The sequence below is a fragment of the Cotesia glomerata genome, linkage group LG4 (assembly GCF_020080835.1).
Source record: "Cotesia glomerata isolate CgM1 linkage group LG4, MPM_Cglom_v2.3, whole genome shotgun sequence".
NCBI lineage: Eukaryota > Metazoa > Arthropoda > Insecta > Hymenoptera > Braconidae > Cotesia > Cotesia glomerata.
The window spans coordinates 10,475,478-10,499,401 of record NC_058161.1 but is presented as its reverse complement, the minus strand read 5'-3'; the positions used below and the strand labels follow the sequence as shown (position 1 = coordinate 10,499,401).

General features: G+C 28.9%; 2 protein-coding genes across 7 annotated transcripts; one reads left to right on the top strand and one right to left on the bottom strand.

The window, feature by feature from the left end:
• Positions 1-1,357: 1,357 nt before the first annotated feature.
• LOC123263347 (histidine decarboxylase) lies at positions 1,358-22,636 on the bottom strand. Of its 6 annotated transcripts, none has more exons than XM_044726027.1 (16): positions 21,008-21,264; positions 20,874-20,906; positions 9,630-9,916; positions 9,275-9,529; positions 7,718-7,861; positions 6,724-6,790; positions 6,487-6,649; positions 5,657-5,727; positions 4,361-4,380; positions 4,177-4,275; positions 3,869-4,089; positions 3,677-3,786; positions 3,418-3,588; positions 3,208-3,284; positions 2,057-2,183; positions 1,358-1,649 (listed from the first exon to the last, which is right to left on the bottom strand). In XM_044726027.1, the coding sequence occupies exons 2-16, from the start codon at positions 20,899-20,901 to the stop codon at positions 1,399-1,401; spliced, it is 2,091 nt and encodes a 696-aa protein (XP_044581962.1). In that variant the 5' UTR covers positions 20,902-20,906; positions 21,008-21,264; the 3' UTR covers positions 1,358-1,398. The 6 variants fall into 6 exon arrangements, 5 of the variants coding, with proteins under 5 accessions (XP_044581962.1, XP_044581961.1, XP_044581958.1 ...); XM_044726026.1 differs by lacking the exon at positions 21,008-21,264 and adding an exon at positions 22,530-22,636 and having other exon boundaries at positions 1,359-1,649; XM_044726023.1 differs by lacking the exon at positions 21,008-21,264 and adding an exon at positions 22,530-22,615 and having other exon boundaries at positions 1,359-1,649; positions 20,874-20,947.
• LOC123263348 lies at positions 14,782-16,800 on the top strand. The gene is made up of 2 exons (XM_044726028.1): positions 14,782-16,299; positions 16,666-16,800. Exon 1 carries the CDS (start codon positions 14,932-14,934, stop codon positions 16,291-16,293), a length of 1,362 nt encoding a protein of 453 aa, XP_044581963.1. The 5' UTR covers positions 14,782-14,931; the 3' UTR covers positions 16,294-16,299; positions 16,666-16,800.
• Positions 22,637-23,924: the final 1,288 nt, after the last annotated feature.

The window sequence follows — 23,924 nt, the reverse complement described above, 5'->3', positions numbered from 1 at the left end:
AAATTTTTATTCTCAATTGTTTGTTTTTACACGCAGGGTACCAAAAAATTAACTCGAAATCGCTAAACTCATGTGGATACATTTTATTAGTGATTTTCGGTTGACATAAAATTTGTTTAAACTTAAAAACTTTAAAGTTACTTGAAAAATGTATTTTTGACTTAATTAATAATTGATAAAATAAATCTGTGAATTAGAGTAATGGAAAAAAAAATTCGAGAATGTCTATTTTTTGATATTTTATAGTTAACCCTTCGTCACTCGCGTCATGAGCAGATCGCCGCCTAACAACTACTCAACCTATAGAGACTCACTATAGTGCGAGCGAGAAACTAAAAAAGACGCGAGTGACGAAGGGTTAAAAATAAGGTGGACCGACTTTCCGAACAACTATCATTTGTTATAATAAATTTGATTCAATAAAAGTGATCAGTATCAATTAACCACAATATTATGTTAAACATAACATTTTTATTACTTGTAAAGCTATAATTTATAATTATCAGGTTCAATACTATCAGTTAACATATTTATATAGGATAGAATAGACAAGAGGGTATATCTATAATGCTGTTAAATATTTTTAAGTGAATTTATTATTATGTTAAAAATAGGCTAATTTTTAAAATTGTTAAGAAGAGTTTATTTTGGAAAAATTTTTTGTGTTTTAAATTTAAATGTCGTAATTACCAATGATTTTATTTATCTCTGTACGAAGCTTTGTAACTATTGTATTAAATTCGCACTTAATATTTTATTGAAAACAAAAAAAAAAGAACCATCGAAGTCTATGAAGACGTAAATTTTAAAAATATTTTAAGAAGCGATTGTTTTGCAATGAATTAGCAATATTGTGGATAAATTGCATATTAATTGTAAAACAAAAAAATTATATCATAGATTTATGACACTGAAAAGCGCTTTCACGTGATATGTCAAGAGTATTACAATTTATTTAAAATGCTATCATATTTTGCCATTGATAAAAAAAATGATATTAGTATATAAGGTCGTATATTCGAGTTTAAGTAATGTATGAGTGCAATTATTAATGCAATAAATTAATTTTCAATTTATAATCTAAATTATAAATGCAATTTCAAAGGAATATAATTAAAATAACTGTAGTGATCTGTCATGTCATATCATCAATTATATTGAAGTTATAAATTATATATTCGAATAAATGGATGTATTGCAACAATTATTTATCAGTTCTATTATTGACTGGAATAAGAAATAAAATAAAATAAATCAACTGAAGAAAATTTTATTGTATACTTAATTTTACATTACCACTTTTTTTTGTTTAATGTTAAATGATTAAATTTTATTTATAATTAATTTAATTTTTTTTTCTTTCACAAAATAAACTTTACTATTGATGAATGTATTTTTCTATTTCTTTTTTAAATCCTTATTATTCATTGTTTCATCAGATTGTGATTGAATTGTGAATGTAGTATTGATTAAACCACTTATTCCACCAATGGTTTCGCTCTTTGTAATTGTTTTTCCCACGTATAACTCATTGATCTTAAAACTCATCATAGTGTTCTCAGCGTTCGTTTGAAAACTCACCTGATGATTATTCACGCCAATCGAATCGTCTGAATTTGATTTCGATGTCGTGTTATCGTAATAGATGCCTTAAATTATTCAATTTAATTTTTAAAGTTTTCATTAAGCTATTATTTATTTACTCTTATTTATTTCATTATTACTATTATTATTATCATCATTAGTCAATTTACACACAAGAAATATTAATAATTTATTGTAGATTAATCAATTGTGTACAATCTTTCCTCATTAATTATTTTTTATTATTATCTATTTTATAATTATTCACTATTGATTTCTATAATTAAATTCAACAATTAATATGAGAGTTATTGATTTAGTCAACGCGAATAATTAATTAATTAAATAGTAACGTAGTTAACTGTAATTTTTATTGGAAAGATTGAATGTTACACATTTGATATTATTTTTAAAATACTTATTATTTAAATTCACTCTCGTATAGTATTGCTGTTTGATGAAACATTCTTACCAATAGGTTTGTCAGTTTTGTCAATACTGAAATTCGAATCATTTTTTCCATTATAATCTTCATCTTCTTTCATTAAAGGTAATGTCGTAGAAGGTTCGGATAAAGGACGTCCACAAGATGCATATCCCTAAAACAATAACAATCTGACTATTGTATAATTTTTTTTTAAATTTACAATTCTGCACACCTCAAATGTCAGAATCAAGTATTGGAAAGTTTATTGCAAGACTAAGGAAGGTATCAGTAAATTGCCGGTGCTAAATTATATAATTTTTAGAAACATCTACGAGATCAATTTGTATTTATTTTTTACGGCAAAGAGCTGATGAAGAAAATATTAAGCGAAGACAATAATAATTTTCTGAAGGTTAACAAATAACTAGCTATATAACGCACAATTCGAAGAATTTCAACATACTAACGACATCAGGAGTGACGCACAGTTCAGAAAATAACATAATCAACGGGCGTCATCATAGAGAACCTATCGATAATATTATACAAAAATAAGGTATATAATGCTTATAATATTTTAAAACCATTTAGCTGAAAATCGTTTTCTTTCAATAACTGTTAGAAACTCATCAGTGTTATGAAAAATAGTAGCAATAACAATTACAGTGACAGATAAATAATAAATAATGTAAATAAAAGATATTCCAATGTTCAAGGTAGGAATAGACTTAACATAATTATGTTACATATAAGAGTTTTTTAATTTTATTATAATTTTTCTCACACGTAAAAAACTAAATTTTAAAATACTACAGTAAAACTTATATAATGATATCTAAACTTGTCAATCAATGTTAGATGTAACTTAAATTTTGTGCGTTAACTATTGACATTAATTTTAAAATTAAAAAGCATCAAATTAACTCTAAAAATATATACGCCTCATTTTGTTAAATTTTAATACCGCCTGTTTTTTAAAATGTACTTTGACGAACTTAGTTGGAAGAAAGATTGCAAACTCAGCTTGATGATATGATGTAATTATTATTTGTTAATTATATAATTATTTTTAATGCGAGTGAATAAAAATTTTTAGATAAACAGAAATAATGTATTTTAAAAGTGAAGCATTATAGTTACTGCCCGAATATTTGAGGTATGCAATTTTTTATTCATTTAAATTTTTTTTTACGAACCTGAACCAAGTCCATTCGTGAATCTAACGAAAATTGTTTACCTGACATTAAAATACCTCGAATGCGACGTCGCATTGCTAAAAATGTTATATTAAAATAAATTCCTCTTATTATAGTATTCAATTAACATTAATGTATAAATAATTAATTTACAAACAATCATAAAAGAAGATTAGAAGTGCATGCCTTTGATTTTTCGGATGCGTTTACCTGGGCTGTCACGTGGTTCTAAGCGCAGTTGTCCAAATGCCTTCATACAATCATTGAATACGTCAGCTGTGTCATATATTGCTGCAAAACTTCCATTAACTATTTTTGGTGACATTGGCGAATTAGCGAGTAATAAACTTGATCCAAAGTTCTCGTTTTTCTGACGTGTTTCTATGATAATAATAAATAATCAAATCATTATTTATTTTCAGATTATCATTGAATCTAACAAACAACAGGTAATGAATAATTCAATTACCTGCAAGAGAAACTTTAACTCTAGCTGGTGAAACAGTAGCCGTTGATAAAATTTCAGAAGCCGTTGTTTTTATTTCAGCCCAATCACGCAAAATATCCTCATTGGTTGTACTTGAAGAGAAATAATGATTTTCAATTAAATAACAAATAAAATTTGTTGTATTTATGAGTAAGTTAAGAAATAATTACATACTTTGTTGAAGTAACAGTAAAACGTATAACATATTTTCCATGCAATGATGCTGGAACACAGTGAACTCTGCCATTGCTATTCATTTTTTTAAGAAGTCTCTCTGTCAATGAATTCTCTCCACGAAGACGAAATACAACCATACCAAGATGTCTTACTGCTGGAATTTCGAATCTCGAATCCCCCAAAACGAGAGCCTCAAATTTTTTAGCTAAACGAACACCCTGAATTATATAAATATAAAAATTCACTTTAATTTAATTTTTTTTCATTTTTATAATACTTATCAATCAATTGTTATTCGTTCATACTTCACGAATATGCTTCTGCAACCCAGTTATTCCATAATTTCTGATCACAAACCAAAGTTTTAATGCTCGAAATCTCTTTGATAGCGGTATTTGCCAATGCTGCAAAATAATCAATTTTTTTTTACAGTTATGGTTATGAGCATTCCATTCTTACTTTTCTCTAAGAGGATAAAACATTTTTTACCATGTAATCAATTGCAAGTCCTAAAAAATATCATTTTAAATTATTACTATAGAATTTCTAACTTAGGCTAGATAAAATGAATATAATCAACAGAATTTTTGTCTGTGCAAGATATTAAACTATGAAGTTTATGTCTTTTAGTTTAAGTTATTTAGAGACTTTCTTGATTCGAGAAAATTATTCAGAAAAAAAAAATATGTTGGCTGAGGTTAAAATTTATTAAGACAAGAAAATTATTTTCGCTAAAAAAAATTATATTTCACTTGAAACTATTTTGATCTTCCTCAATATTTCTTTTTATTTTGATTTTTTCTTCTTCGTGTAATACTTAATTATAAAATTTTCATCTGTCTTATAAAATTAAACATTGCTTATTGAAATGTTCGTGTTATCAATCTTGAACATTTTAACACTAATTTATTTATTAGATTGGTTTTTTACGTTTTATATACGTTATATATAGCCATTTTCAAAATGACTAAGTTAAAAATAACACACATCGCTATGCTGCAACAATCATTTTTCATAAATATGTGAAATTTGACTCCTCATTTTTCATTGACAAAATGAATATTTTGTTCATTATTAAGGATTAAGTCGATAAATTTTTACATTTAATTAATAAATTACTGAGATATATTTAGAATTAGTAGAGTAAAGTAAAAGACACAGTTATTGAAACTGGCCTAGTTGTTTGACACTTGCAGTTTTATTCTAATTATAAAAATACAATAATCTCTAAAGACCAATTATCTTAAAATTTAAAACTCAAAAATTATATTTATTAATTTATTAGAGTTGATTTTTTTTTATTAAAATAAAATTGCAACTGTCAATAACTAGGTCAGTGTCAATAACTGGGTTTTTTACCTTACAATGAAGAAAAATTTTTTTTTCGGTGACTACGATTTATTTTGATCAGTAATGATTGAAATGTAGGTCATATCTTTTTTTTTGTTGTTGAAAATTCAGTTGTAGCTATGGAAATTTAATTAGTTCTCTATCGAAAGGCATTACGGAATTAATGGAATGAATGTGAATATAATGAGGAACAGTTTAGAAAAATCTCAGTTTTATTATTAGACAAAATTTAGATGTTAAAAATGTAATCCAGATAGAAGAAAGACCAAAGTCTCAGATAAAATTTTAGAAATATTCTGATATAACACTGCCGAATGCTTAACGTCTTTTCTTATTTTCGGATTCATAACTTTTTTAATTTCAGAGCTTTTATAATATTCTTTGTTTTCCTAATATGCTGATTCAATCAAAAAAATTCATTTTTATAAATCTTACCAGAATTTTCATGTTTTAAATACAATGGATCAACGTTGAAAGTCCTGTGAAGTGCTTGACTATTCTTGACCCTGAAAAATATTATTCAATTATTTTTATCAAAACAATCTTACTTTAAAATATTTGAATAAAATATTAGAAAAATACCATTGATAATTAAAAACGATTAATTAAAAAAAATTGAAAATTCTTTTAAAAGAATCAGATAACTTTTTAAATGTTTTTATATTGGAAATGAAATGATAAAAGGAAAATGAGGATGATCCGGAGGTAGTCTAAATCGGAAACTTATGAATTGATTTACGTGGCCAGAAAAATGGCCTGTAATACAATAAAGCGTCGAATTTATACTAACACAAAATTTAGAAATATTAAGGTTTAAAAAAAAAATTCGTTTTCGTTTCGATGGTGTTCACAAATCAATATATTTGAAATCTATTTTCGAATTTCTACAATTTTAAGGCGGTTCATCATAAAAAACTTTTAAATGATGGATTTGGAAGGGAATAGTACGCTCTACAAAAAAGATTTGAGGTAGAAAATTCTTAAAATTAGCCGTTCCTATGATGACAGCGTTTAAACATGTTATTTATTAAGAATTTCAAATATCTTTCTAATATAAACAAAATAATCAATTTTTTTTTCTTATTAATAATAATTATTATTATTAAGATTTTTACTTTTAAGTAGACTTTCAATTGTTGGATTCCATAAAAAAAAAAGAGAAAAAGTTTTTTTTTTTTTTTTCAACATCCTCATAAATACAATTCAATGAAGCATACAGTTAATATATATTGCAAACAATATGAAAAAAAGATAGTTTATCTCACCACATAGCTGTACAGTCAAAATGGACCATGAGCCATTTACTTGGATTAAATGCTATAGAATCAGCAAATTCAACACCTTGTAACCATCCTCGAAACTCAGGACAGACAAAAGCACTTCCTGCATACGCAGCATCGATATGTAACCATATACAATTTTTTTCACCTTCAATTTAAAGTAAATAATAATCAGATTAATGTAATTTAATCTTAGTTGATATTCTAAGAAAAAATCTTTACAGATTGGTCCTATTTCATTAAGGTTGTCAAAAGAACAAGCACCAGTTGTTCCAAGAGTTGCACATACCTGGAAAAATAATTTTCTTCTTTTACAACTTTAAGTTTAAATTATGATATGATTTGATCTGTTTTTATAGATACAAATACCAACCATGATTAAAGTTATTATAACAAAAATATAAAATGAAATAAGGCTTCCCGTAGGAGTTAATTTGTCAGTCTTAAAACATCAGATATTTATAAATGAAGCGAAAATAATGAGATACCCAGTAGTCAAGAAAGCTTATAAGCAGATTTCCTGTTTCGTAACATTATAATCCTTGTCTTTTTTATTTTCAGAAAGATATTTTATTTTTATTTTCTTTTTCAAATTAAATTCTTATTTCTTATACTTTTTGATCTTACAAATGACGGTTTAAAATATGAATGAAATATTGATCTTTTTTAAATTAATCTTCTTTGATTTTTAACATAACATGGTATTGAATTTTTCTCATAACGAAAGATTAAAATTATGGATACTTGAATTTATATAAATTTATGAATTTTTTTTTTTTGAAAAAGAGAAGATTAATTTTGGAAAATAGGAGAGAAAAGTAACTAAAAATTAAAAGTAATTTTTATGCTAGTTTACACATAGTTTTAAATATAATTAAAAATATATCACATATAATTTTTTGAAAATTTGAATACTCTAATTATCTGTAAATTTAAGTGAAGAATTGAACTTAAAAAAAGTTCAGATGATGAAAAAGTTTTTTTATAAAAAATTTGCTAAAACTAAAATATAAACTGTTGATTTTGTTGCATGAAACATAAACAATCATAATAACTACTATCAATTTACGATAATCATAATCTACTTCAAATTTAAAAATTTTTTCTTGTTCAAAATGATATTTTATAATTCGATGGGCGTAAAACAATTCGAAGTATAAAACTTAAAATCACTATTTCATACTGTAAATGTACAATAAAAAAATATTTATCTTACAAAGAATGGTACTAATCCAGCTTCACGATCCCGGATGATTGCTTCCATCAACATGTCTCCCCGCACACTCAATTTATCATCTGATTCGATGTACCTCATTTGTACTAGTCCAATTAGCCCGGCTTTTTCTACACTGGAGTGAGCCTATAATCAAATAATTAACAATAAAACCGAGATTTGGTAAACCTATATTTTTAATTAAGATCACTTATTGGATAATTTAAACACTCAGTTCAATAAATGAAAAATATACTGTAATATATTGGTCAGTGATACGCAATAAAGTTTTCTAGCATATTTTTAACTTCCCGCTAAGATAATTGAAAATTTTCAAAAAACGGGAAGTTATTGCTTTTACCCCGTTTTGCGAAAATCGAGTTTTCATCAGATCTCGACGTTTTAAGGTCACAGGAAGCTTCCCTGACTATTCCCGCGATGGTGTCCGTGCGGCTGTATGTGTGTGTGTGTGTGTGTGTGTGTATGTGTGTGTGTGTGTGTGTGTGTGTGTGTGTGTGTGTGTGTGTGTGTGTGTGTGTGTGTGTGTGTGTGTGTGTGTGTGTGTGTGTAAACCTCTTATAACTTTTGAACGGCTCGGCCGATCGGATCGAAATAGGTGGCGATCCAAAGAGTATCCTTGCCATTAAATTTCGTAAAAATTTGAATCGATTGGGTTTGCTAGATTTTGAGAAATCTCAAAAATAAAATTTTCAAAAAATCATTTTTTTGGAATAACTTCTAAACGGCTTCACCGATAAATTCCAAAAACTAATCAGCTCTTGAGCTTGAAAAACCACGTCGATTGCCACCAGTTCCATCAAAATCGGTTGATTCGTTCGAGAGTTGTCGAAAACGAAAAATTTCAAAAAAAGTGTTTTTTTCACATAACTTCGAGATTTCTTATCGGATCATTTTTAACAAAATAAAATAATTATTAGAGCTCAAAAAATCACGTCAATCGCCACCAAGAACGTGGAAATTGGTTGATTGGTTCGTCAGTTATCGTTGTCGAAAAAATTCGGAAAAAGTGAATTTTTTTAATTTCTCTAAGATTTTCAGTTCGATCAGTTTGTGTTCAAAAGTATATCATAGATTCTAAAAAACTGCGTGGAGTTCTGCCAACCGCATGAAAATCGATTCATTCATTTAGAAATTATTGCAGTTTGAAAATTCAAAAAATACTGTTTTATTAAACTGCTATCAGACTTTTGAGCTCGAAGAGCTCAAAAGCATACAAAAGCTATTTCTTTGAGCTCGGAGAGCTCAAAATAACACACAAATAGTATTTTTGAGTTCGAAGAGCTCAGAAACGTCATAAGTGCAATTTCAAGTGTTTAGGTATGGAATTGGCGGGAAGTTGCAGGGATGGTCTTTAGGGTCAACCGTTTTCCAGATTTTTTTTTTCTGAAATGGTTCTGACAGAATATTCGAGTTAAAAAATGTTTTTTTTTTAGTGGAAATGTACTTTAGAGAATTTTTTTTCTAAAATTTTTGTGAAAACATTTTTACTTATCACCGTCCAATTACCGAATAAATAAATTCAATAAAATTCATAATTACTTGATCAGAACAATAAGCAACAAGATGGGAATTAATTTCTCCTGGTGACTTATCAGGATCATTTTCTTGTATAGTACGTAAAGCTCGTGATCTAGCAGCTAAAAGACAAATTAACGTGGATTCAGAAGCAGTTGTTTGTATTACTCCACCACCAGATCCTTCCGGACAATGTAAAAATTCTTCAGGTAATCCAATCATTTCTCCAAGCCAATTCATTACAACTGTCTCTAACTCTGTACAAACTGGACTTGATGCCTTCAATTAAATATTAGTAAATATGATTATTATTATTACTATTATTAAAAAAATAAACATATAATAAATTCAAAAAATAAAATAAAGAAAAATTAGTTACCCAAGTGAATCCAAGACAATTAATAGCATCGGCTAACATGTCCGCTAATAAACTAGCTGGGCAATTAAGTGCCGGAAAATATGCATGCATATGAGGACTTTGCCAATGAGTTACGCCTGGCATGATACATTTTTCGATATCTTGAAAAATGTTTTCCCATGGTTCACCATTAACTGGTGCTGATGTTGGTAAAATATTCCTTAAATATCCAGGTGACACAGCTGGATACACTCTTCTTGTCCGAATAGTTTCAAGGTAATTAGCTATGTAATCCACCATTTCTTTGCCTTGTTTATCGAAAAAAAAAGATTGAAATTTATTAATTGTTTTAAAACGTATTATCGAATTTTTTACTCGAGCCTGAATTAATTTAAGTTGCCAATTTGAATTTTTAACTACCTGCTATAAAAATCAATGTTTTTCCAAAAATCGGGAAGTTATTGGTTCTACCACGGTTTTTGATAACCGAGTTTTTATCACATCTTCAAATTTTAAAATCCTAAGAAGTTATTCTGACTATGTGTGTATGTGTATGTGTGTAAATATCATAACTTTTGAACAACTTGACCGATTCAAACGCGGTTTACGACATTCAAAAGAGTCTTATTGCCATTAGATTTTATGTGATTTACTGAATGATAATTTACTGAATACAAATTTAATTTTTGACCTGAAAGAGCTAAAAAGCGGAAAACAATTTTATCATGGAGTATTTGCTGAGCTTAAAATAGCTGAATAACCATGTTTTTGAGCTCGAAAAGCTCAAAATCGTTGTAGTAAGTGAAATTTAAGGTACTCTGCATTTAAACTTAGCGTGAAGTTGCAGGAATGGCCTGTAGGGTCAACCATTTTACTAATTTTTTTACCATAAAAATATTACAGAAAAATATATTGCCTTGATATGTAACTAAAAAAACGTATTACAGTAGTCTCATCATTTTACCTAAATCAAATATTGAGATATGAAAAATAATTTCATGACTTAAAATTGTTCAAACGTATAAAAAATAGTTTTAATACAATATATTAAAAATAGTTTTATCAGTAAAACTGGAGCTAAATAGCAATTGAAAGCTAAATAGGGTATCTTGAAAATTCCGTGATGAACATTTTTTCTCTAAATTCTTCTAACCAATTTTTTTTTATTCATGTTAACATTAAACATATATACGGTATTATTTGCATGTCTTTGAGTTAGAAATTTAAAATCGATATCACATTCCCTTATGTGAATTGTTAAAAAGAATTTAGTTATCGTAATATAACACTATTGATTTAATGCACATACAAAAATCCGTATTGGATTTTTTTATTACCACAGGCACAGAAAAAAAAATAGAAATATATGTATAGAGAAGCTAGCTTGAATCTCATAAAGTTTACGGTAAGACAATCTCTGTGTCCGTAAAATTTACTTTATCACTGTTTTATTGCATACGCATTTATCTAACATTTATATATCTTCTTTAAATTGATTGTTTCAAATAACATACTTATTCGAAGAGAATAATTGAAATATATTATTATGATAACATTTAGAGCAAATATAAAAGAAGCGATTTAAGCGAAAAACGGATTTATACAATAAAAAATTTTTTCTTCTCTAGACCAAAAAACTTAATGTGAAAAATGTTTATTTTAGATATTTAAAATACTTATGCGTATTGATTTAATATTTTTATGCGTTAATTCAATACAATTATTTTCTTGAAATTTTTTAACACAAACGTTTCTTTTTTTTTTTAAACAATAACCGAAATTTTTTTAATGTATAAATATATTATTTATTCACATAGAACTACCTATTTCTTTAATATTAAAGACTAAAAGTGAAATGCATGTGAGTCTTATGAGATTAGTCCACTGTGCGCACTGAGAAAAAGCTTATTTTCAGTTTTACGAATTTTTTTTTTAATTCTCATTATAAATATTGATCTAAAAGTTGTTGGGCATAATAAATACATTCTCGTGAGTCACATTTCTGGAACGAATTATCAATAGACTACAATTAAAATGCTCAGGTTATTCCAAAATTTTCAGAGAGTATTTTTGTTAAGATTAACTTCTATAAAATTGAAAAAAAAAAAAAAAAAAAAAAAAAGATAGACATTTTCAAAAATGACACAGTAGACTAATTTCTTAACCAATAGATGATGTTTCAAAATAATTGATAATAACGAGCTTAGATTCTTATTCATACTATTAAAATAAATAATCTATATATATATATATATATATATATTAGGGTGGCGCAAAAAAACCGACTATTTTTTTTTTTTTAGTCTCGAGTGAAAAAATGTTAGTTTTTGATGTTTTAAGAGCTCTCTCCAGAGGACAGCTTAAAAAAAAATTTTTAAGATGTCGCTCCAAATTTTTTTAAATTTCAAAAATCGTCAAAAATCGAATTTCTTTTTTTTTTAATTTTTTTTCTCGTTACGGGATAATTTTATAGACTAAAAAAAAACAAGTTTCTGAAAATTTCAGTTCAAAATTTGAATTTTGAAAAGTCGCTCATAATTTTTTTCAATTTATTAGTGAATTAGTTTAGATTTTTTCGAGCGACCTTTTACGATTCAAATTAAAATTCCATGCATTTTTTTTTTTTATTTAGTACAATAATCGATAAAAATACATCACGAGATGAACTAAAAATCAAGCATAACATAGAAAATATAATTTTTTTTTAATTTAATAATTTTATTTAATCAACTGCCAGGCGTGGGTTCGAATCCCAAGCTGGTCTTAGAAACCAGCTTGGTTGAAATTTGACCTTGCCGCGTAGGTTAAGATTTTTTCAAACCAAAAAGACCCCAACGTACCACTCCCAACACTTAAAGTCGGCGATATGACTAATTAAAGGAAAAAAAAAAACATTATGTGCGACCTTTCAAAATTTAAATTTTGAACTGAAACTTTCAGAAACTTATTTTTTGGTCTATAAAATTATATCGTAACGAGAAAAAATTAAAAAAAAAAAAAAAAAAAAATTCGATTTTTGACGATTTTTGAAATTTTAAAAAATTTGGAGTGACCTCTTAAAAATTTTTTTTTAAGCTGTCCTTTGGTGAGGGCTCTTAAAACATCAAATACTAACATTTTTTCACTCGAGACTCAAAAAATAAAAATAGTCGGCTTTTTTGCGCCACGCTAATATATATATATATATATATATATATATATATATATATTTATATATTAGGGTGTGCCAAAATGTAACTTCCGTGGAGAACCTTGAAAATTGGAATTTTGAGTTCCACTTTTAACAGCAGCTGTGTTTGGGCATTTCCTGAAATATTTCGGATTGAGAGAATTCATTTGATTATTTATAGGATTTTTAACAGGAGATTTAATTGGGCACTTCCGGCCAAATTTTGAATTTTCACCGGAAATACCCAAACTAAGCTTCTGTTAATAAATTCTATGAAAATCAAATACATTGTCTCACACCAAAATATATCAGGAAATGCCCAAACGCAGCCCCTGTTAAAAGCAGAACTAAAAATTCCAATTTTAAAAGGTTCTCCACTGGAGTTATATTTTGGCACACCCTAATATATATATATATATATATATATATATATATATATATATATATATATATATATATATATATATATATATATATATATATAAGATTTCCACGTATATAGTCACTCATCACGATATCTCTGGAACTATAAGACCTAGAGACTTGAAATTTGGCAGGAATATTCCTTTCGCCGAGTAGAGGTCAGCTAAGAACAGATTTTACGAAATTCCACCCACAAGGGGGGTTGAGGGGGCGTTAACAATGAAAAATTCCCGTTTTTAAACTATAGCTTCTATCGACTCCAAATTTATTAGGAATCTTCTGTAAGAAATTTAGAGATAATCTATAAACAAATATTACGATATCCTACCCCACAGAGGGTTGCGGGGGTGAGTATTAACAATGAAAATTTTTAATTTTTAAGCTATAGCTCCTACAGACTCCAAATTTTGTAGGAATTTTCTGTAAGTGATGTAAAAATAATTTATGAATGAATTTTACGATATCCCAGCCTACAGGGGGTTGCGGGGGTCGGTATTAACAATGAAAATTTTTAATTTTCAAGCTATAGCTCCTACAGACTCTACATTGGGTAGGAATTTTCTGTAAGAGATGTACACTGAAAAAAAAATTAACTTGAATCAAGAGTAAAATTCTTGAACCAAGAAAATAATTTTTAAGAAACTCATTGTCTTGAATCAAGACGAAAAATTCTTTTATCAAGTAAAATTTACTTAACAGGCGAGACCATCTTTTTCTCGCTTTGCTCTCACGGAGCTCAACGGAACTATCTCTGTCGCACTTCCAACAGCAGAGCAATTGCAGTTTCGATTGGTTTCACAAAACGAATGAAATTTTTGAAAAAAAAGCTTTGTGGTGAAATAGTTTATTAAGGGGGTATTCTGGGGTATTCTGGTCTAGAAATTTGAAAAAATCGATTTTTTTTTTTTGCATATTTTCAAAGTTTAGACCCTTAAAAATATGTTCTTAAATGGATTTTTCAAAATTCGAATTATTTTCGAAGATACAGTCGATTTTGTGACGCAGCATCTAAGCCGGCCGATCGTCGCGAATCACACAATAAACAGTGGCAGTTCCTGGAAGACTTGAGCACTCGTTCTTTCCAAGAACTCTTTTGTTTTCGACATAAGCCTTCATATATATTCAATATATATTTTTATACTTCTATATATACCTTTATACATACTTAATACACTAGGAATATACATACTAAATATACCAGGAACTGTTCAATGCGAAAGTTATAATGTTGATATTGTTTATCATTTATTATTCTGTTCAGTTTAGTTTCAATCTTGAAGCGAAGTAGACAAGTGCTCTGTGGATAGTTTTGTGAAATAATAAATTTTGTTTTTTTATTTGCTTAAAAATGGATAGAAAAAGTGCGCGGGGAGCAGTAGTCGTCCAGATAGGCACAAGAAGAAACGATTTTCATGAAATCAATTTTCGGCTGAAAAAGGTTGGAGTTATACGAGTGCTTCCGCAGCAAAGTTAAAAAAGTTTGGAGATGAGGAAATAGTTATTAACAAAAATTTTGGGTACTGTCTTCTGGAATTTTTCTCAGTTTTTCAAACTCTCTCAACTTTAATTGTGTATGCTACCTGCAAAGAAGAAATTAAATTTTCTCAAACGGCACCACGCGGTTTAGGATTTAAAATTACATTACAGTGCAGTTGTGAAAATGTTCGATACATTCAATCATGTCCGTTGGTGAACAAAGCTTATGAAATTAATCGCCGGATCGTTACAGCTATGAGACTTTTAGGAGTAGGAAGAGAAGGAATAAATATTTTTTGTAGTGTCATGGATATATGCAAAGGTTTATGTATCAGTACTTACTACAGTTGTCTTGATAATTTACATACAGCCGCAAGTGCAATTTACGATCAGCTAATATCAAAAGCTGTAAAAGAAGAGCAAGAATTATTATCAGAATTTGAGCCTAATGAAAATCCAAAACACTTGACGGTTTCTGGAGATGGCATCTGGAAGAAGCGAGGGTTTACTTCACTTTTTGGCGTTACAACCCTTATTGGTAAATACAGTAAAAAAGTTATCGATACTGTCGTAAAATCTAGTTTTTGCCAAGGCTGTAACTTGTGGAAAGAAAAGAAGAAATCTGATCCTCAAGCTTATCAAGATTGGTATGAGGAACATGAAAATTCATGTGCCATCAATCATCGGGGAAGTGCTGGGAAAATGGAGGTAGATGCTGTTGTCGAGATGTTCAACAGATCGGTCGAGAAGCACGGGGTAAAGTACATAAAATATATTGGAGATGGAGACTCCAAGACATTTAAAGGTATTCTTGATATCAACCCGTATGATGATGATCCAGTCGTAGAAAAAAAAGAGTGTGTTGGGCATGTCCAGAAACGTATGGGTTCCAGGTTGCGTAAAGCAAAAAAAGACAATAGTGGTATTGGCGGCAGAGGAGCTGGTAAATTGACAGATAAAGTAATCAATGAGTTGAGTTTATACTACGGTCTGGCAATTCGTCGGCATCCTGATTGTTTGCAGAGTATAAAGAATGAAATATGGGCTACTTATTATCATAAAAGTTCAAGCGATAAGAATCCACAACACATGCACTGCCCAACTGGTTCGTCAAGCTGGTGTAAATGGCAACAAGCCTCAGCTGAGAACACTCTTGAAGAGTTTGTCCACGAACATCCCCCCCTGGATGAAAAAGTACTGAAAGTAATTGAGCCCATTTATACCAGTTTATCGTCTGACGATTTACTACATCGATGTTTGGGATCCGAAACTCAAAATAACAATGAATCGCTCAATTCATTAATATGGACTTTTGCTCCCAAGCATATTCACGCTGGATCTCAAACAATTCAAATTGCGAATTATTTAGCTGTTGCCATTTTTAATGAAGGTTATTTACCCATCTTAAAAATGATGGAACTTATGGGCATCACCGTTGGTACTGAAGCTCATTCATTTGCTATCAGACGTAACGAAGTTCGGATTGAGCGCTCTGAGCTACGAGTTACTGCTGCTTCCAAAGAAGGCAGAACAGCTCGATTAGCTGAAAGAACTTCACAAAACATCGAATATGAAGTTGAGGAAGGCCCAATGTATGGATCTGGAATCGCCGATTAATCCAAAGTGAGTATTGAATGTTATTATACGAGTTATTCTACTATAATTGTTTCTCAAACTTTAAACGCGTTTTTCTCAAAACTACTTTTTTTGAAGTGGTTGACATGATATCTCAAGTTCTACCCGACCGATTCTTTTGAAATTTGGTGGAAATCTTCTTTATATATCTCTCTATCGCGTCTGCCTTGGATTCTAAAAAATTTCAATTTGGAGTATTTTTAAAAAATTCGAAAAGGTCAAAAAAAGGGGGTAAAAAAAAATTGATATTTCATGTCGACGCCATTTTGTGAATTTTTTTTTTTTTCTTGACTAAAGTCAACGCGATAGCGACATCTTTACAGATTGAGAATTTTTCAAATTTTTTTGTTTCAGATCACTACAAGGGCTGGAATCATGTCAACCAGGGTGCACCGTTTTTTTTGTAGCCCCCACTTCACCGACCTGTAATTTGTCCAATTTATCATTTTTTTTTTTTTTCAATTTTTTTTTATATTCTTGAAACGTTAATAAACATCATATAAAAAAACCGATGGTAAAAATGTTCTTAATTTTTTTTTTATGTTAGTTTGAAAAATGCCTAAAATTTAGGCTTCTAGACCAGAATACCCCCTTAAATTATCTATTATCTCTAAAAACATTTTTTCAAAATTTCCATTCGTTTCGCTAAGCCGATTGAAACTGCAATCACTGGTCTCGGCTGTTAAACTAAGTAAAATTTCTCAGTTGAAGAATTTTTCAACTCAAACCAAGAAGATGAAATTCTTCAAAATTATTTACTTGATTCAAGTGAATTTTTTTTTCTGTGTAGAAATTATATTCGAACGAATTTTAAGATAGCTCAAGTTTGTGATAAAAAAATTCAAGAAAATTTCATACCGAAAATGGCCTCATAAATCCGTATAAAAAATGATAGCCTTTTATACAATTTTATAAAATTTCATATCATTAAACTTTAATAAAAAAAAAAATTGAACTCGCGACCCCTCGCTTGCTAGTCTGGTATTCTGTTAACTGCTCCCCGTCAAGTATAATATTAGGAAAGAGTTGTTAGTTGATAGAAACATGATTTTCACGTGGCAGTAACATGATTTTCATGTGGCAGGCAATCCTTTATTAAAAAGTTGATGTAACGTTTTCATTGTGTCGCTTTTCATTGCTATGGCAACCACTTTGGCAACGGTTAGATAATAATAAATAAAATTTGTAAAAATAGTGATTAATTAAATTTTCGATGATAAACATTTTGACAGAAGCGTACTCAAATGATAGGTCTCGATAAGCGTAAAATCAGGATGAGCTTATATCGTAAAAAATTTCAATAATTAGAAATTGACGTTGTATTTTGTCTACTGATGATATTTTGTGTGTGTGTGTGTGTGTAAACCTCTCATAACTTTTGAACGGCTTGACCGATTTCATCGTGGTTGGCGCCATTCAAAGAGGTTTGACCAAACTTAAATTTTAAATACAATTTAGACCGATTCAAACCGGTAGATTTTGAGAAATCTCAAAATAACTACAAAAAAAATTTTGTCAAATGGGGTTTTTTTGGAATAACTTTTAAACGACTTTACCGTTCGATCCCAAAAACTAATCAGCTCTTAACATCTAAAAACCACGTAGATCACCGTCAGACCGGTAGGAATCAGTTAATTCGTTCGTGAGTTATCGTTGTCGAAAGAAAACCGAAATAAGTGTTTTTTCGGAATTACTTCGAAATTCTTTGTTCGATCATCGGTTCATTTCTTCAAAAGTTATTGCGGTTTGAAAATTCAAAAAATAGTGTTTTATTAAACTTCTATCAGATTTTTTAGCTTGGAGAGCTCAAAATGACACGAAAATTATATTTTTGAGCTCAAAGAGCTCAGAAATGTAATAAGTGCAATTTTGAGCGCTAAAGTATGGCATTAGCGGGAAGTTGCAGGGATGGTCTTTATGGTCAACCGTTTTCCTAATTTTTTTTTTGTAAATCTCCTGAAAACACGAATAAAACGACATTTTCTAGAAATGAATCCTAGTTAGATCGATTTATCTCCCCAAAAACTCCCTGCATACTAAATTTCATGAAAATCGTTGGAGCCGTTTCCAATTATATATATGAATAGCTCGTTTAAAGATATAAGATTAGTGGACAAAATACAACGTCATTTCTTAATTATTGACATTTTTCGAAATATAAATTCATCCTGATGTTACTCTCATTGAGATCTTTCATTTAGATACGCAAACGATTCTTTTCATACATTTCATATATATGATATTTTTCATATTTGTGAAGTATATAAAATATAAAAAAAAATTCGTGTGGGTATTCAAATGATAGGTCTCGATGAGTGTAACATCGGGATGATCTTATATCTTAAAATATGTCAATAGTTCACAAGATACACGGTCATTACTTAATTAATGACGTTTTTGAAGATATACGCTCATCCTACACGGAAAAAAAATCCTATGAAAAATTACAATGGTAACATCGTAATCCAGGACTAGACTTTCAGTATGTTGATTTTTACGATGCTGCCGTCTACAGAATACATTATGAATTATTGAAAATTACGGTGTTATTTAGTAAATTTTTTTCCGTAAGAGCAAGTGAATAAGGACGCATACTATATGTTTTAATAAAAGAGAGACAGAGTACAGTAGTTTGCGACGCCACCATCGAAAGATGACCAACTACTGTATGGAGGGTCTTATTATGTGACTGAACAGAAAATTTGGATATTCCCTCCGATAGCGTAAGGGGATAAACCTTGGACTTGTGGCGGAGAGGACTCCAGGTTCGATTTCTCGGTGATACAGAATTATTTTTTCGCCAAACTAAACTTCTTTTTAATTTGAGTGATAGAAATTTACGATGTAACATCGTATAAATTATGATGTTTGAGTTCTGGTCCGGTGCTACAGTGTCCTATACTAAAAATTACGATGTTTTCATCGTAATTTTTCGTACAATTTTCTTTCCGTATAATGTTACACTCATCAAGAGCTTTCATTTGATTACCTACACGGAAAAAAGTAAACTGTAATATTCACTCTGATTCCGGTTAATTTTTATAGTTTCAAACAGTAAAGCGGACATCGGGGTGGCAAAAATATAAATATTACAGAACTTAATGTAGAAAGTACAATAGCCACAATTTATAATTTAATATCCAAAATAAGTGATTAGTAGCTGTCACTATAGTAAATAACGACTCTTTAATCCTAAAAAATTACAGTTTCAAACAGTAAAAATTGCCATTTCAATATTTAGTCCATATTATGAGGAGAAAGGGAACTCAGATGAAAGAGAAGGGGGTCTTACTCTGAGAGAATTTAACATTTGAAACAGTAAAAATTATACTTTTAAAATATACATTTTACCAGTCCAAGTCAATAATTACAGTTTGATTTTTAGCGTTGCGTTTAAAATTTACCATTTTACTTTGTAAATATTGACGTTGCTTATATTAGAAATTCACTAACTTTATTTTATACTTTTTACATATCATAAGATCATTTTTTAGGTACGAAATGATAAATATCAAAGTCTGAATTCTTAATTATTATACTTTAACATTTTAGACATTCACATAGCAAATATTACGGTTTGAAAGAGTATTTTCTTCCATGTTAAGAGTAAATTGTAACGTTTAAATGGTAAATATCATAAAGTGAATAGTAAAATCACGATTTTACTGTTTGAAATGGTAATTTTTAACAGTTTATCATTACTTATTACAAATCGACTGTTATTTATTACAGTTTACTTTTTTCCGTGTACATCAATTTTTCACATATTTATGTATATTTTATAGATGTATATATGAAAAATATATCAAAAATGCATGTGGGTACTCAAATGAAAGGTCTCGATAAGTGTAACACCAGGATGAACTTATATCGTTAACAATATCATTAGTGGACAAAATACAACGTCATTTCTTGATTATTGACATTTTTTAAAATATTTTTTAAAAAGTCGACCAATTGTGCCTATCTTGGAACTCATTTGAGGTAATCGTCTGAAGTATATGTGTGTCTAATTTCATTTAGATCCATTAAGAACTGTAGACACAATCGTGGCAATATACCGCGTTATATTACATATACATAAATTTTAGTGATAAATGAATTTTTCATATGTCACATGGATATTTCTATCATGTTAATAAAAAAAAAATTCCCATGTTACCATTGGAAAAATTCCTATGTTAGCATTAGAATAATTTCTATGTTAACATTGGAAAAATAGGAAAAATCCCTATGTTTTTTTCTCCGTGTAGTGTCAAGAATGATACTAATTAATGTAAAATTTTTTTCTACGATGAAACCTTTTGAAATGAAAAATTTGACCAACTTCGTGTGCACATTTAAAATGTTTAGATTTTTTTTCTTCTTTAAGATTAATTACGATTTAGAAAACAAGTGTATTTTGTTTTCATCACTCACCAAAAAATTGATTTGTAATTGTAGGAATTAAATTTTTTATTTTATCAATTTTATTAAAGATAAAACGTTAAACTATTGAAACCATAAAATTTGAAAAATATTTGTATTGAAAAATTATAGTAAATTAAAAAAAAAAAACTTACCATGTTGGCGATATTCTTCAAGGTTCATGGTAGCTGTAAATGGAAATCAGTTGAATTTGAGGTATCACGTTTAACTTTAATCAAAGAAAAATATCAAATTATAGAAATAATAATATATATTTTTCGTAACTTACAATTAGAAACTGTAAAGTTCTTTCGAACTTATTTTACTTGCCTCACAATACCCAAATTTCGAAATTACGATCTGACCGTTTTACCCGCATGTACTTAATAATTTTATTGCGGCTGTTGCCGCGCCTTTTTATCGATAAACACTAGCGTTAAAGAACAACGAATATCTATGAATATTCCAATGAGTATTAATTGAGCATTCAAACTAGATAAATGTTAGCAGTTAGCGAATATCAGTAGTAAGAATGATCGAAAGAACTATCACCAAGGCTTTCGTTAGTCAATGATTTTCTACGGTTTCATCATCGATCCACCCTGTCATTTGTTCAAGCTTATTAGGCTAGTGTCACAAGGCTCACTTTAATCTACATTTTAAAATGTCTTATAAATATAAATATATGTACGTTCTAATTTTTACAGAAAATCATTTGCTTACTCATTTTTATTTTAGTAATTAAAATTTGAAAGTATTGAAATAAATATTTCAAAAAATTAAGGCTTGATGAAAATTAAGAAATCAAAGTGATAATTAGAAATTAAAAATTTCAAATTGTATTATAAGATAATGCAATTATTTACAAAATATTTATAGATGCAATCAATGAAGTAAACAATGAAGTCATAAAAATGCCGATAACGGTGCCTTACTTTTTACCTATTCGATTTAACAGCTGATCGCTTTGCAATCTATTACATAATTTCGTAAAGAAAAACTTTATTATTATTGAATTTGAAGATAAAACAGATATAATCGTACTGGATGTAACGATTACATATAAAATTAGGAAATTGCACCAAAATGTAGGTTGATGTAGGCAACAAGTTTGCTAAGTACGTTTCGTGAACAAGGAACACCACTAAACAAAACTTATATACCTTAGTATATCTATAGATTACGGTCTATCAAGACTACTTAATGACTGTGTTCAATGAACATAAAGAATTTAAAAATATTTCATGATAAAATAACAAACATAGACATATTAAACACTGAATAAATAAGCCCAACTGTTCATGACGTTTAAGTTTAAATATATAAATGTTTAAAACCTATTTAAAAGGAACATGTAAAGATAAAAAAAAAACATTTTACGCGACGATCGCGATTGAGCTTAAATGAATAAAAGACAGTCAATATTATTAAAAGCTTGGACGTCCGGCACTTCCGACTTTTCTCATTTCCCCCTGAGCTTTTAGAATCCAAATGAACCGCGAGAAATTTTCCTACTGTCATTGAAAATTCACTTGTTAAACAGAAATAAAAGTTGAAAAAAAAAAAAGAAAGAAATTAAAAAAGAAAAAATTTAATAAAAATGTAAAATCTTATTTTTTGTGTGAACTGATAATTAAAAAACTTAGAAATATTTACCGAAAGCATTTACCATATTGCACTTATTAATTCCATAAAAGATTATTATAATGAAAAAAAAAAACTGTAGACAGAAATTAAATAAATGATGTGAGAGAATATTAATGTTTGTTTAACATTTAATTAAAAATAAATTGATGGATATCAATACTAACCTTAGTCAGAAGAATAAATTTCGAGTTTTTCGAAAAATGGACGTTCGAATGTTGGACGGTGATTATAAATGATACCTACGGTGTTGTGAAGGTATGAGCATTGCTCAACAAGTGGCGGTATTTATATAAGGATCCCAGAGGATATAAGTACAGTACATCGCGCAAGCGCCACTCCGAAGAAATGTATCCCAGGAACATTTTACGATCCTTTGGGGATCACAGTTCTTTGTTTTTTTTTTTTTTCTTATCATTGTTTCTCGCTCATTCTTTAGTTCTAAATTTTTTCCCCAGACAAAGTTAGTACAGATTGCTTTATATAAGTTGACGAGAATAGATAATATAGATACGATTGAATTGGAACAAATCAGTTGGTTCTTAGTGTGTTTTGTGACAATTGTTTTTCACATAAACATCATTTTCTCGGGTTGTCTTTCCCTTCTTTGTCTCCTTTTCTTAAAATGCATCTTAGGGATCTTTGTTTAATCGCAATCACTCAGAAGAATAGATCCATTTGCGTCATTAAACCAGAAATAAATGTATTATATTTATCAAACTGTCATTTAAATTAAAAACAATTTTTTTAAGTATTTTATTAATAATTTGAACATTTTGTCAAGATTCATGGTTATCGATTTACTAAAGGCAGTTATTTTTTTTTTTTTATATTAATTTTTGAATTCGATTGCAAATTATGAGGAATCATAAAGAAATGAAAAAAGTTTTAGATGTTGGTTACTAGTTCCAAAACTTGAGGATACTCAAAACAAATTACAATTTTTCGAAATTTTGCATCATCTTTAAATTGTTGATCTGAAGCTCACATTTTGACTTTACGGCTTTTCAATTTCAAAAATCTTTATCGAGTTCAAATTTCTGAAAAAAGAGTCAATATCTTTAATCCGTCAAAAAATAGAAAAATTTTTTTAAAAACCTAAAAAGTGATTGACTCCAATACAGGCTATTCCCTGAACTTCTCGCTATATTTAAGCTCGAAATGCTCGACAAATATAAAGGGAAGTTATTGATTTCGATTCGATTTTCGAAAGTCGAGTTTTCATGGGATTTCCACATTTTGAGGTCTCAGGAAGCCATTCTGACTATTCCCGCCGAAGTGCCCAGCCGTGTGTGTGTGTGTGTGTGTGTGTGTGTGTGTGTGTGTGTGTGTGTGTGTGTGTGTGTGTGTGTGTGTGTGTGTAAATAATTTTTTGTCGAACGGTTTCTCAAAAACGAATCAACCGATTGAATTCTACGACACGTCATTCGAAAGGGTTCATCAAAACTTAGATCTGATTAGATTTGAGAGTTAATCCACCGAGCCATTCCAAAGAAATTAAAAAAAAAAAAAACCAAAAAAAAGTTTGAATTTTTATGTTTTCTTAAAATAACTTTAGAGCG

Coding starts and splice junctions, on each gene's coding strand:
- LOC123263348 (XM_044726028.1), top strand. CDS start 14,932: ATGAGACTTTTAGGAGTAGGAAGAGAAGGAATAAATATTTTTTGTAGT.
- LOC123263347 (XM_044726026.1), bottom strand. CDS start 20,901: ATGAACCTTGAAGAATATCGCCAACATG. Junction 6,791..7,717: donor CTGGATTAGTACCATTCTTT/GTAAGATAAATA, acceptor TTATTTTTCCAG/GTATGTGCAACTCTTGGAAC. Junction 6,650..6,723: donor TAATGAAATAGGACCAATCT/GTAAAGATTTTT, acceptor TTTAAATTGAAG/GTGAAAAAAATTGTATATGG.